Source organism: Hyperolius riggenbachi, chromosome 9 (genome assembly GCF_040937935.1).
Source record: "Hyperolius riggenbachi isolate aHypRig1 chromosome 9, aHypRig1.pri, whole genome shotgun sequence".
Lineage (NCBI taxonomy): Eukaryota > Metazoa > Chordata > Amphibia > Anura > Hyperoliidae > Hyperolius > Hyperolius riggenbachi.
The window spans coordinates 126,429,574-126,443,704 of NC_090654.1; the positions used below are offsets into that span (position 1 = coordinate 126,429,574).

General features: G+C 48.9%; 1 protein-coding gene across 4 annotated transcripts in view; it reads left to right on the plus strand.

Moving 5' to 3' along the window:
- Window positions 1-14,131, plus strand: part of LOC137532676 (butyrophilin subfamily 1 member A1-like) — a 92,601-nt gene that overhangs the window by 36,643 nt on the left and 41,827 nt on the right. For 3 of the 4 annotated variants that reach the window (XM_068253478.1, XM_068253480.1, XM_068253477.1), the window contains exon 2: window positions 2,112-2,410. In XM_068253478.1, coding sequence (XP_068109579.1) covers window positions 2,326-2,410 — 85 coding nt within the window. In that variant the 5' untranslated portion in view covers window positions 2,112-2,325. Of the gene's footprint in view, window positions 1-322; window positions 378-2,111; window positions 2,411-14,131 lie in introns of those variants that run through there. The other variant, XM_068253479.1, reaches the window with a different exon arrangement.

Genomic DNA, 14,131 nt, shown 5'->3' on the forward strand with positions numbered 1-14,131 from the left:
TAATAAGACCACAAGCTCCACTGTGATAAATATAAATGCAATAAGCATTATGTTTATTTATAGTGCCAATCAGGATGGCTTCAATACTTTACATGCTGTCCAAAATATGAGGAGCATGGCCAGGAGTGCCATGATGATTATAAGGTCTCTTTATATGGACCTCTGCCACACAGTTCAGCCTTCAGTCTGCAATTTAATCCAGCTGAATGGCAGTATTTGTAACCAGACACATCAGCATTTGACACACCGTGTGACTACATGACAGTAAAAAGAAAAAACTTTATGTCATATCTGTGTGCAGCTGCCGCCATACTCAGATGTGCCTCCTTGGGATAGACGCTTCCCCGCTACCTTTGCTGATTGTTTGCAAGCGACTGGTAGGTACAATACCTGAGCTGTGAATGCACTACCTACAACTCCCTCCAGTGGTGTAACTACAATAAATGGGGCCCCCCATGGAAACTTTGATGGGGTCCCCCAAATTTTCACACCCCTTCCCTTGCCTCCCCTTGGTGCCCTTCATGGCCTTGGGGCCCATCTAACAAGGGTCATACAACAAGTGTGGCCATCATGATCTGCACACACATAACAAGTGTAGCCACAAAAACACCTGATTTGAAGTATAGTCCACTGTATTGGAGGAAGGAAAGGTTAGTAGTTGGCAGTGGCGTTGCTAGGATCCTAAGGCTGGTTTCACAGTGGGACGTTACAGGCGCACGTTAGAGCAGCCTGTAACGCACCCCACCGCACAGCAATGAAAAATCAATGGGCTGTTCACAGTGCCCACGTTGCGTTACAGTGTAACGCAGCACGTCCTGATAACGTACTGCATGCAGTACTTTACACGCGGTGAAGCCGCGTTAGACTGTTTGCACATGCTCAGTACTGGTGGGTTTTTTTTATTTTGGGGGCAGAGAGGAGGCGGGGAGAGGCCGCTACGTAGCCAGGCACATGGCTACTTAATATTCACTGCACTTGCAGTGTTTTCTTCTTGGAGCGGCCGCTGATTGGCTGGTGGGACCACATGATGCGGAGAGCTCCGCTCACGTGGTCTCTGCAGTGCCTCCGACAGAGCAGGCGCACCAAGAGCTGCTTGTAACGCGGCTCTTGGTAGCGTCCTGCTCCAACACCACCAGGCGTTGCGTTAGGGGCACGTTATGCGACCTTAACGTCCCCTAAAACGCAACGTCCTGGTGTGAAACCAGCCTTAAAGATCCGGAGCACTTTTGGGCACTGCAGATGGAAAATGGGTGTCACCATGCACCAGAATGTGGGTGTGGTCATGGATGGAGCCAAATTGACAGGAATTTAACAGCGGTCTAAGTAGGCCTGCCCAGAAAAATGTTGGATGAAGCCCCCTCTCCATTAATGCAAAAAAATAAAAATAAAAATGAAGCATATCACATAAATAGGCAGTGTTCCTTAAACATAAGAAGGCAGAGTTACCTTGCGTCTGTGCTGGCTGGTCTGGCTTTCTGCTGGGTGGGCTGGCCTGCCACCAGGTTATCTGACAGTTCCCCCATAGCATTCCCTGACCTTCTAGAGGACCCTCTCCCATGCTCCCACGGGCCTCCCATTGAGGCACCACAACTCCCAGCATGCCCCATTGAAGAACTACAGATCCCTGCATGCTCCCATAAAGGCAACACAGCACCCAGCATGGCACCACAGCATCCAGTATGCCCACATAGAGGCACCACAGCACCCAGCATACCTCCCATTGATGCATCCCAGCATACCCGCCATTGAGGCACTACAGCTGACTCTGCCTGGGGGGGCATCTGGGGCACCCCAGAATAGATCCAGGGCACGTACCACTGATCTTTTGGGCTAGCAATGTCCCTGGTAGTTTGGACCCCACAGCTCTAAGCCCCTCTGCAATCGCAGGTGTTGCTCCCCTCTAGTTATGCTCCTGGCTTCCTGTGTGAAAGAGGCCTAACAGCCTTCTGACTAAATGATGTGTAGCAGCTACAAGCCTTTCTAGATAGTGAATTATAGTACAGTATTAGAGACCTGTCCAACACCACATCACAAAGTCTATATACCTTCCTGTCACTATTAGGTAGCACATTTCAACTAAAAACAGAAACTAACAGTGTCATTTCTTTCAGGTAACTGTTTTACTGCCAAAGAACACTGCAAAATCTGAATCTGACCAGTTCTCCAGAGCATCACTAAAGATGCTGGCATTTGCCATACTACGATGGAGGGAGTGAAGAATGTCATGAAGTTGTCGCTACAACATGGTCAGGAAAAAAAAATCAACACGTGACCAACCTGCTCTAATCTGCTAGTGGATAGCACATAAAGCACATCTGTAAATGTATGATATTACACAGAAAAGCTGCTATGATGTTGCTGTGTTTGGCCATGCTGATCTTCCTGCAAAGCTGTAATTATTCTACTGCAGGTAAGGGAATTCTTAAAGAGAAACTTTACCTAACTAATTAAAATTGCTTGTGTTTTACAATATTGATGTATAAATGATTTAGTCAGTGTTTGCCCATAGTTTGGTTGAAAAAAAGACATCTGTCCATTGTAAAATCTTTCCTCACCATTATTTACATTCTTAAAGAGGACCAAGGCTGTAAAAATGTGACATGGGAACTAAAGCTAAATACCCACCGGCACATATGGCCAAATGGATTGGGGAACTCCACCGATGAACATTAGTTTCCCCAATTCATCTGGCCGAATCAGCAAGCATCGTTTTCATCAGGGATGAGCAGAAACTACGCCAGTGCGAATTTACGCATCGTAGTTCGCATCTACGCATCGTAGTTCGTAGGTGGAGTTTCAAAACTACGCTTACGAATTTACGCGTTGCGAAGTACTGCTACGCGTAGCTTACGCCCACTATGCGTAGTTAACATGTGTATTGCGTAGTGAACTATGAATGCGTTGCTCGCGTCTAATTTTCCGCATGCGATTGTATGCTTACAAATTTACGCATTGGAAAAGGGAATGTACGCATAGAAGAGTTCCCGGTATAAGCAATTAAAGAGGAATTAATGCGTAAAATTTTCTGCATACGGGCATAAGCATCCGCATACACTGCACTTTGCACTACGCGTAATTGCGTATTTTAACGCGTAGTCTACGAAATGCATACGAAGCGAATATTTGATTTCGAAGCCGTAGTTTGGCAAAGCGTAATTGCGTAAAACTACGCGTAGTTCCAGCGTAGCGAAGTTAGCTGACTACGACCAACCCTAGTTTTCAGTGTTGGAAACGAACAATCGTGTTTCTAGATCGTTTTGTAATATGTCATTATCCTGTTTAGTGATGATAATTCTGCATAATTTTGTATAATCTGTGAAGATGGCAACATTAATTGACTATGCTTTAAAGAGACACCGAAGTGAAAAAAATTATAGTATAATGATTTGTATGTGTAGTACAGCTAAGAAGTAAAACATTAGGAGCAGAGACATAAGTCTAATATTGTTTCCACTACAGGAAGAGTTAAGAAACTCCAGTTGTTATCTATGCCATTGAGCTCCACCATTTTCAAAGTCGCAGAGAGATCTGTCTTCTGAAGCTTGTTATCTCAACTTTCAGTCATTGTCATTTCTTTTTCTCTGCCAGAGGACAGGTCAATAGTTCACAAGACTGCTCTGTAAAAACATTTAGAATGCTGAGTGTTGTGTAAACTGCAAATATTAAAGAATAATGCAATGTTATAAAAAACACTATATAACTGAAAATAAAAATATGAGCATATTTTCTTTGCTACTAATGTTCTAGTATTTATCCGTACTATGCAACCAATTCATTGTATCATAATTTTTTTTTGCTTCATTGTCTCTTTAAATAGAACCTATAGTACAATTTAAAATTATATTTCAAACAGTATGTATAGAAGTGATTAACATGATAAAAATAATCAATTCCAAATACTGTAATGCATTGATCATTTTTTTTTCCAAAGACGTTGGCTCAAAAATACCATTTAAATAAAAGGTAGTGCACAGCAATTTTACCATCCTAACAGCAGGGGCGCATCACCTGTTACTCTATTAGCAAAATGCGTGCTACCGAATAACTGATGCGTTGCTATGGTAATGTACAGCATAACGGGCGGTGCTCCCCAGGCGTTAGGATCAGTAAAATTGCCATGTGCTACCTATTGGAACTGTAGGGATCCGTGTCAGCACGCAGAGAGAATCTGATTATTGGTGATCTGCAGTATCGCCAATAATACAGACGTCACCCGATTATTGATGATCTGCAGAATCACCAATAATACAAGTGCGACTAACCTCTAGACACCGAACACAGTAGATAAACGATAACAACAGCAATGATAGTACAGGAGCGTGGAAATATCCACCACACGGCGATTCCTCAGAGGTGTGGTTACCTCTGAATGGGAAGCCCGTGTGTGAAATCCTCAGTCCAGGCAAAGAGAGGAATCTCGGCCTCAGGCAGTAATAGTCTGCTAGGGCAGGCGTCTCGGAGAGGCAAGCCTCAGAGATAGCCCTACAGTGGGAGACGTTCCACTGCAGGGAGAAAGGTCAGGCGAGCAAAGGTTCGGCAACAGAGAAGGCGGCACAGTACAGAAACAGAAGGCTGATTCAGAGTAATTTAAACAGGCAGGGTCGGCAACTTGAATCAGATAGGCAGAAGTACAAGAGCGATAAGAGTAAAGAGAAGTCAGGGCAAGCCAAGGTCAAAACACAGGTAAATATACACAATACAATCCTAATCTAAGGTGTGACGTCCTTGGTGACAACACCTGGGAAACTGAGCTAAGGTCTGAGCGCTAACACAATATGTATTCACGACAGCAGACAGTGAGCAATTGACATCTGTGGGCTTAAATGCAGAAGCCCTGTTCCACCAGCCCGCCCAGGGGGCTGGAACTGAAGTCAGCATGTGATTGGCTGGCTGAGGTCAGCTGATCGCCGGATCAGCTGACCCATCTTCTAAGAAGATAAATGTCCTGCCGCCTCGCGCGCGTGCGCATGACCCTCTGCCTCTGCACATCAGAGAGGCCAGGTCCCCGGTCAGCGCACGCCCACGCACGGAAGTCCGCCGGCTGGATTGCGGGGCCCGCCGCCAGTGATGCTCGGATACCCCTTTTTATTATTCGAGTTAGGTCGAATTCGAATAGTAAATTATTCGAGTTCGGTCGAATATTCGAGTCGAATATTTTTTACTATTCGATTCGACCTCGAAATTCGAGCTCACTATTCGAGTCGGTATTCGAGCTCATTATTCAAGCTGACTATTCGAATTGGCCTTAAATAGCTTCCAACACTTGTTTTGGGGGTGAATGATGCAAGAAACATCTTTTTTTCCAAGTAACAACAGCAAATGATTATGTGGGGATGTTCCTTTAAAAAAAAAAAAAGTTGGAAAGAGAAGTTGTGTCCAAACTTCTGTTCAGTACTGTATACTTCTTCTTCTTCTTATTCTATATCTTCTTCTTCTTCTTTTTCTATATCTTCTTCTTCTATATCTTCTTCTTCTTCTTCTATATCTTCTTCTTCTATATCTTCTTCTTCTATATCTTCTTCTTCTTCTCCTTCTTATTCTATATCTCCTTCTTCTTCTTCTTCTTCTTCTCCTTCTTCTTCTATATCTTCTTCTTCTTCTATATCTTCTTCTTCTATATCTTCTTCTTCTATATCTTCTTCTTCTATATCTTCTTCTTCTTCTATATCTTCTTCTTCTTCTTCTTCTTCTTCTTCATCTTCTTCTTCATCTTCTTCTTCTTCATCTTCTTTTTCTATATCTTCTTATTATTATTATTTTTCTATTTCTTCTTCTTCTTTTTCTATATCTTCTTATTATTATTATTTTTCTATTTCTTCTTCTTCTTCTTCTCCTTCTTCTTCTTCTTTTTCTATATCTTCTTCTTCTTCTATATCGTCTTCTTCTTCTTCACTTATTTCTCTTCTATATTTTTTTTTACTTCATATATTTCTACTTCACAAAGTATTAAAAAGTAAATATATTTTTTTTTAAAGAAATGCAGCTATTTTTGAGCGTAATAAATAGCTGGTGGCGCATGATGGAAGCGCCATTGTATGTGCTCCCTGGCAGTGGAAACACACAGACAGCAGGAGGTAAATTCAGCAGCAGCAGCAGGAGGAGGATGATTGTGTGGCAGCAGGCAGTCAATGAGGCAGGCAGCGAGACATAATAGGCTGTGGTACCTAGCGGTGGCACCAGCCCATAAATACACAGCATGAGGTTCCAGACAGCGGTCGTGCAGCCCACATCGTGTCCAATACACAACTGGGACAACACAGTTTTCAACCCGGACACCTCTAAAAATAATATCACAAAGTATTAAAAAGTATATATATTTTTTTCGTTTTTTTAAAGAAATGCAGTTATTTTTGAGCGTAATAAATAGCTGGTGGCGCATGATGGAAGCGCCATTGTATGTGCTCCCTGGCAGTGGAAACACACAGACAGCAGGAGGTAAATTCAGCAGCAGCAGCAGGAGGAGGATGATTGTGTGGCAGCAGGCAGTCAATGAGGCAGGCAGCGAGACATAATAGGCTGTGGTACCTAGCGGTGGCACCAGGCCGTAAATACACAGCATGAGGTCCCAGACAGCGGTCGTGCAGCCCACATCGTGTCCAATACACAACTGGGACAACACAGTTTTCAACCCGGGCACCTCAGAAAAATTAAACCTTTTTTTTTTTACAGCAAATTACACATATAGCTATTGTTGGACGTAATAGCTGGTGGCAGAGTGGCAGCAGAAGGTAAATCTGTGTACCCTGGCAGTGGGAAACACAGACAGACAGCAGAAGGACAGTACACAGCAGCCCACTGTAGGTGTAAAATGTGTGGCTACAGGCGACGTAATAGTCAAACTGAACCAGGCTGGCTTAGTAGTGAGCAGGAGCCAGGAGGTGGTAAAGGGTGGTAAGGCATATTAAGTTAACGATGGTTCCGGCAGCCAGTTCATGTCCCCCTCTCGCCGACAACAGGGGCCAGGAACTCGCCTTCCACCCACGCCTGGTTCATCTTGAGAAACGTCAGTCTGTCCACAGACTTGTGAGACAGACGTGAGCGTTTCTCTGTGACCACGCCACCAGCTGCACTGAAGCAGCGCTTGGACAGCACGCTGGAAGGGGACAGGACAGCACTTCCAGGGCGTACTGCGCCAGCTCGCTCCAGATCTCCAGGCGCTTGACCCAATACTCCATGGGATCAACAGGGGCATCGCTGTCAAGCCCGCTGTAGGACCCCATGTAGTCAGCCACCATGCGGGTCAGGCGCTGGCTGTGACCGGAGGAGGATGCTGCTGCATGCACCTCCTCTCTAGTCACTGCTGGAGCCTCTACAGTCCTGTAGAGCTCGTTGCTGAGAGACAGCAGGTCTGTGGGGCGCTTGCTGCTGGATGCAGGCACCTGCTGCTGCCTCTGTGCTGGCTGGACAGTGGGGGTGGAAGGTTGGGGGAAGGCTTCCTCCAAGCGCTCAACAAGGGCCTGCTGCAAGCTCCTTATTTGGGTCTCCTCCTGCAGGAGGCAGGAACTGGCTCAACTTCCCCTTGAGGCGCGGGTCCAACATCATGCTGATCCAGATGTCCTCCCTCTGCTTCATCTGGATCACCCTGGGGTCCTTGCGCAGGCACGTCAGCATGTGCGCTGCCATTCGGAAGAGGCGGGCCACGTCTGCTGGCACATTGACGGCAGTGCTGTCCTCATCCTCCTCCTCTGCCGCCTCATCCTCTCTCCACCCCCGCACCAACTCAGCTGCACTGTGCTGATCCCCCTCATCAGCAGCAAGGTCAGGGACCTCCACCAAGTCCTCCTCCTCCTCCCCCTCAGAGGTGGACTGTGCAGCTGCATGCCGCTCCTGCTGGGCCAAGGCTGCCGCTCCCTGTTCCAGCAAAGCATCGAGGGCCCTGTTCAGCAGACAAACCAGGGGCACCCACTCGCACACCATAGCATGGTCCCTGCTCACCATGTTGGTGGCCTGCAGAAAGGGAGCCAGCACTAAGCACACCTGCTGCATGTGCCCCCAGTCGTCATCGGGGACGATGGACGGGATGTTGCTGGTCTTGTCCCTTTTCTGAGCGGCGGACACAGTGGCCAGGGCAAGGTACTGGTTGACAGCGTGCTTCTGTTCAACCAGACGCTCCAACATCGCCAGGATCAGCGTCAAGGATCAGCCGATGGCGTGGCAGCTCCAGCTCCTTTTGCACGTCTTCCAGGCTCGCAGAGGCTGCAGGCGAGCGCCGGAAGTGACGCACAACATTCCTTGCCGTTTCCAGCAGTTTGCCCATCCCCTGGTAGGTGCGCAAGAACTTCTGCACCACCAGGTTCAGCACGTGGGCAAGACAGGGGATGTGGGTCAGGTTTCCCCTGTCGATTGCAGCAACCAGATTGGCCCCATTGTCGGCCACCACCTTTCCGACTCTGAGGCCTCTGGGGGTCAGCCAAATCCTCTCCTGCTCCTGGAGTTTGGCCAACACATGGGTTGCCGTCAGTTTGGTCTTTCCAAGGCTGACCAACTGCAGCAGCGCTTGGCAGTGGCGTGGCTTCACGCTGCTGCTGAGGCGGGGGGTTTGGCCAGGTGTGCCGGAGGATGGCAGAGTATCGGAGGAACCTGCTGCAGTTTCCCTGACCCTGCGGGGTGGCACCACCCACTGTGTTGCTGCTGCTGCTGTGCCCGCTGCTGCTCTCCCATCCTCACCCCCTTCCACCAAGCTGACCCAGTGGACAGTGAAGGACAGGTAGCGGCCTGTCCCGAAGCGGCTGCTCCAGGAGTCCATGGTGACGTGGACCCTTTCACCAACCGCGTGCTCCAGCCCTCGCTCCACATTGGCCATGACAAAGCGGTGCAGTGCAGGCATGACCTGGCGGGCGAAGAAGTGTCTGCTGGGGAGCTGCCAGTCTGGGGCTGCACAAGCAAGCAGCGCACGCATGTCGCTCCCCTCCTGCACGAGCATGTACGGCAGGAGTTGGGAGCACATGGCCTGTGCCAGCAAGCCGTTCAGCTGCCGCACGCGACAGCTGCTGGGAGGCAGAGCCCTAACCACCCCCTGGAAGGACTCGCTCAAAAGGCTCTGGCGTCGCCTTTTGCTAGCACGGGAATCAGCGGAGACAGCAGAGGAGGCCACTGAGGACTGGCTGCCAGAACAGGCCTCAGTGTCGGCGGCAGGAGTTGCAGAGGGGAAGGAGCAGTGCGTTTCCGCACTCCTGCTGGTGGTGCTGGAGGAGCAGGAGGGCGGGTGGCTGCTGTTGCTGCTGCTGCTGCTGAAGGCTGTGCAGTGATGGGTGTGGTGCCACTGCCAGCACCAGATGCCTTCAGCCTCTGGAACTCCTCATGCTAGTGGTAATGTTTAGCAGCAAGATGGTTGATCAGAGAGCTGGTGCTGAACTTTAAGGGGTCTGCACCTCTGCTCAACTTCCGCTGACAGTGGTTGCAAGTGGCGTACTTGCTGTCAACTGTGGGCATGGTGAAAAATTGCCAGATTGGTGACAAGAAAACCCCCCTACGGCCTGGAGCCGCTGCTGCCTGTCTCCCTGTGGTGGTTAGGGGGGGGGGCTTGGGTGCGTCTGGTGGTGATACTGGCAGATGCTGCTGCTGCTGCTGAGCCTGAGACACCAGCAGGCTGTGGGACCTGCCTACTACTGCTGCCAATGCTTGCAATGATGCGCCTCCTTGCAAGGCCCACAAGCGCATCCTCCTCCTCCTCCTCAGAGCTTCTGATGATGACATCCCCAGGTGCTGGTGGTGGTGGCACCCAGTCTTTGTCTGTCACCCTGTCATCATCATCATCATCATCATCCTCCCCTCCTGAAACATGTCCTGCTGAGATGATGACCCCCCAAACTCCTCTCCTGATGCATGGATGGGCTGCTTGACTGTCGCCACAGTCTTGCTGTCCAATCCCTCCTCCCCCAAAGTGCCCATCAGCATCTCCTCCTCAAAATCGCCAACAACAGCAGACAATTGACTCATGATGCCTGGGGTCAAAAGACTTCTGAATGACAGATCGCCAACTGATGGTGAACTGGCCTCCTCCCCAGGCCCTGTTGGGTGGCTGCTGCGAACAGGGGTGGTGGTGGTGGTGAGGGTGGAGGCCTTGGATGCAGAGCTGATGGCGGGCTGCTCATCCTCCGTCATCAGTTGCACCACAGTGGTTGCATCCTTTTCCTCAATGGGACGTTTCCGACCCGGCTGGAGGAAAATAGGAGCAGGTACTACACGCTGCTGCTGCTGTGTCTCTGCAGCGTGAGTTGCAGATGCTCCTGCTGGGCGCCCAAGGCGTCCACGGCCAGTGGCTATAGGCGGAATGTTAGCCACTGACACAGCTGCTGCGGAACTGTGCATGGTGGCGCGGCTTGCCACAATGCTGCTCCCTCTCCTCCTGATTCCCTTGCTGCCCTTCCCCTTGCCCAAACCGCGCTGGCTGCCACTTCCAGACATCTTAGATGTTTTGGGCGTAAACAAAAAAGTTTTTTAAAAGGGCGGGTGAAAAAGTGGGGTACTTTAATGGAGTGGGTTGGTGGGTGAGGTGACACTAATCACTAAGTGATTAGATCGCTAAGTGATAACTAGTAAGGAACAAATACAAAATACAATAATCAGTAATCAGTAAGTGTGAACAGTGAACAGTGAGTGTGTCCCCTAGTACACTAACTAGAAAATACAATAATCAGTAGTAATCAGATTCAGTAGAAGGAAATAGAGTGTGTGTACACTACAGACAGTGCACGCACACACACACGCAGGAGCTAGCCTATGAACAGTGACTGAGTGTCCCTAGTACAGTAAGTACAACTAGAAAATACAATAATCAGATTCAGTAGTAATCAGATGATTCAGTAGAAGGTAATACTGTGTACTGTGTACACTACAGACAGTGCATGCACACACACACGCAGGAGCTATGAACAGTAACAGTGAGTGTCCCTAGTACAGTAGTATAACTACAAAATACAATAATCAATCAGTAAGTAAAGGACAAGACAGGGTAGAATACACAGCAGAAACACTGGTATAGATGAGAAATAAACTAACAGAGGACAGGAAGACAGCTGCCCACACAGGCAAGGCCCTGAGGCCTAAAGCTGTGTAAGCTTGCCTGCAGCAGCAGCTGTCTCTATGTAACACACAATCTACTAACTAAAATACAATCTCTATCTAGCTAACAACAATATAGGTGTATATAGCAGGTGTATGTGAGCAAAAACGCTAGGTGATTGACCACAATAGAGCACTTGCTAAGCCAAAGCACAAAGGAACAGATCTCTCTCTGTACAAGTCTCAAACAAGGACGGAAAAACCGAACATGGCGGCCGCTATTTATAGGGTAGGGGCTGGCCAGGGTCCCCCTCTGTGATTGGCTGCCGTCAGAGGGCCTGGGAGCCCTCTGATTGGCTCTAAGGACATCAATCTGGGCTATGACGCTATTCGAGCTCGGTATTCGAGCTCGAATAGCGCTGTTTGCTCGAATAGCTCGAATAGTGAATGGGCTATTCGAGTGAATTCGAATAGCCCATTCGAATAGCTGCAGCTATTCGAGCTCGGTATTCAAGCTCGAATAGCTGAAAAAGAGCTCGAATATTCAAGCTACTCGAATATTCGAGCTCTGCTGAGCATCCCTGCCCGCCGCCATACTGTCAGGCGTGGCGGTGACTGCCCTGCTCTGTGCCGGTGGCTCCATATGAGAGTCGGAAGCCGCCGGCTGGGAAGCGGAGGCCGCCGCCATGCTGCTCTGCGCGGCGGCAGCGGCTCCGCTATTCCTCACAGTACCCCCCCCCCCCCCCTACTTGAGGAGTGGACTTCGGACACTTCCTACCCGGCTTCTCAGGATGTAACTGATGGAACCTCTTTTTTAATTTCTCAGCATGCGTGCGATTCTCTGGTACCCAAGATCTGTCCTCCACCCCATACCCTTTCCAATGGACCAGATACTGTACGGAATTCCGTACCAGCCGGGAATCCAAAATTTTCCCAACCTCGTACTCTGTCTGGCCCTTCACTACCACTGGGGGTGGGGGGGGGGGGGAGAGGAATCCACATACACTGCTGGTTTCAACAAGGAAACATGGAATGATCTCCCACCTCTCATGCTGGCTGGGAGATCAATCACATACAAGACCTCATTGATCTTTTTGGCCACCAGATAAGGCCCGATGAACTTGGGCCCCAACTTGGTGGACAGTTGTCTTAGTGCCAAATGTCTTGTTGACACCCACACCATGTCTCCAGGAGAAAAGTGCCACTCCACAGACCGTCTCTTGTCGGCCTGTTTCTTTTGATTCTGGAAGGCTACTCCCAAATTCTCTTTTACTTGTCCCCAAAGTTTCTTTAAAACCTTCTGCCAATCTTCCAGGGCTGGGAAGGGAGAGGAACACACCGGCAATGGGGAAAATTTAGGAGACCTTCCTGACACAACCTCAAAAGGGGATAAGCCTGTTGAAGCGCCTTTCAGGTTGTTGTGTGCAAACTCAGCAAAGGGCAAAAACGTAACCCATTCCGTTTGTGCATCTGCCGCATAGCACCTCAGGAACTGTTCCAGTGCCTGATTAACCCTTTCGGTCTGCCCGTTGGTCTGTGGGTGATACCCAGACCAAAAGGACAGGTTCATACCCAAATTATGGCAAAAGGCCCTCCAAAACTTTGATATAAATTGGACTCCTCTATCAGATACCACATCATCCGGAATCTCATGTAATCAGAAGATGTGCTGTATGAAGAGGTCGGCTAACTCTTGAGCTGATGGGAATCCTTTAAGAGGAACAAAATTGGCCATCTTGCTGAACCTGTCCACGATCACCCATATCACAGTCATACCCTCCGACTTGGAAAGCTCGCCAATGAAGTCCATGGACAGATGGGTCCATGGTTCACTTGGAACTGGTAAGGATTGTAAGGTACCCACTGGAGCCTGGCGAGACAGTTTACTCCTGGCACACACCACACACTCTCTGACAAATTCCTTGCAATCAGAGGCCAATGAAGGCCACCAAACACACCTTGTGAGTAGATCTAGAGTGCGGTTGAGCCCCGGGTGACCTGTGTTCTTATGGGCATGGAACAGCTGCATGATTTGCAAATGGAACGGAAGTGGAACAAAGAGGACCCTCTCAGGTTTCCCTTCTGGGCATCTAGCTGATGAGGAGCTAATGTGACTGCCCAATCCTCCCAGGTTTCAGTGGCTGCCAGCACCACCTTGTGTGGTAAAATGCTCTCGGGAAGTGCGGGCTGAGCTGTCTCGGGTTCAAAACATCTGGAGAGAGCGTCTGCTTTAATGTTCTTGGAACCTGGAGTGTACGTGATAACAAATCTAAAACGCGAGAAAAATATATCAATGTACTCCAGGTTCTTATGGTCAGTATATACAGCAATGGTGTGTTCTGCACCTTCAAGCCAATGACGCCATTCCTGGAAGGCTAGCTTGATGGCCAAGAGTTCCCTGTTGCCCACATCGTAGTTTCTCTCAGCAGGAGAAAACCTGCGTGAGAAATAGGCACAAGGATGTGTCTTGCCCTGCAGACCCGAGCGCTGAGACAGCACAGCCCCCACCCCGATCTCTGAGGCATCTACCTCTACTATGAAGGGGAGAGCGACATTAACATGTCTCAGTATAGGTGCCGAGCAAAACAACTTCTTCAGGGTATTAAATGCGACCTGGGCCTCTGATGGCCACTGATAGGGGTCAGCCCCCTTCTTGGTAAGCCTAGTCAGAGGGGCTACTACCGAAGAAAATCCCTTGATGAATCTCCGGTAGTAGTTAGCAAAACCAAGGAATCTCTGAAGTGCCTTTAAACCCACTGGCTGTGGCCACTCTAAGACAGCAGAGACCTTTTCTGGGTCCATAGAGAGACCTGAAGTTGAAATAATATAACCCAGAAAAGGGATTTATGTGACCTCAAAGAGGCACTTCTCCAATTTAGCATACAGGGAATTCTGTCTCAATTTCCTCAACACGAATTTGACATGATTACGATGCTCTCTGAGATTAGGGGAGAAAATTAGTATGCCGTCAAGGTAAACCAACACAAACTTCCCCAACACTTCCCTGAAGACCTGGTTTATTAACTCTTGGAAGACGGCCGGAGCGTTACACAACCCGAAGGGCATAACTAGGTACTCGTAATGCCCGTCGGGTGTATTGAAGGCTGTCTTCCACTCGTCACCATTC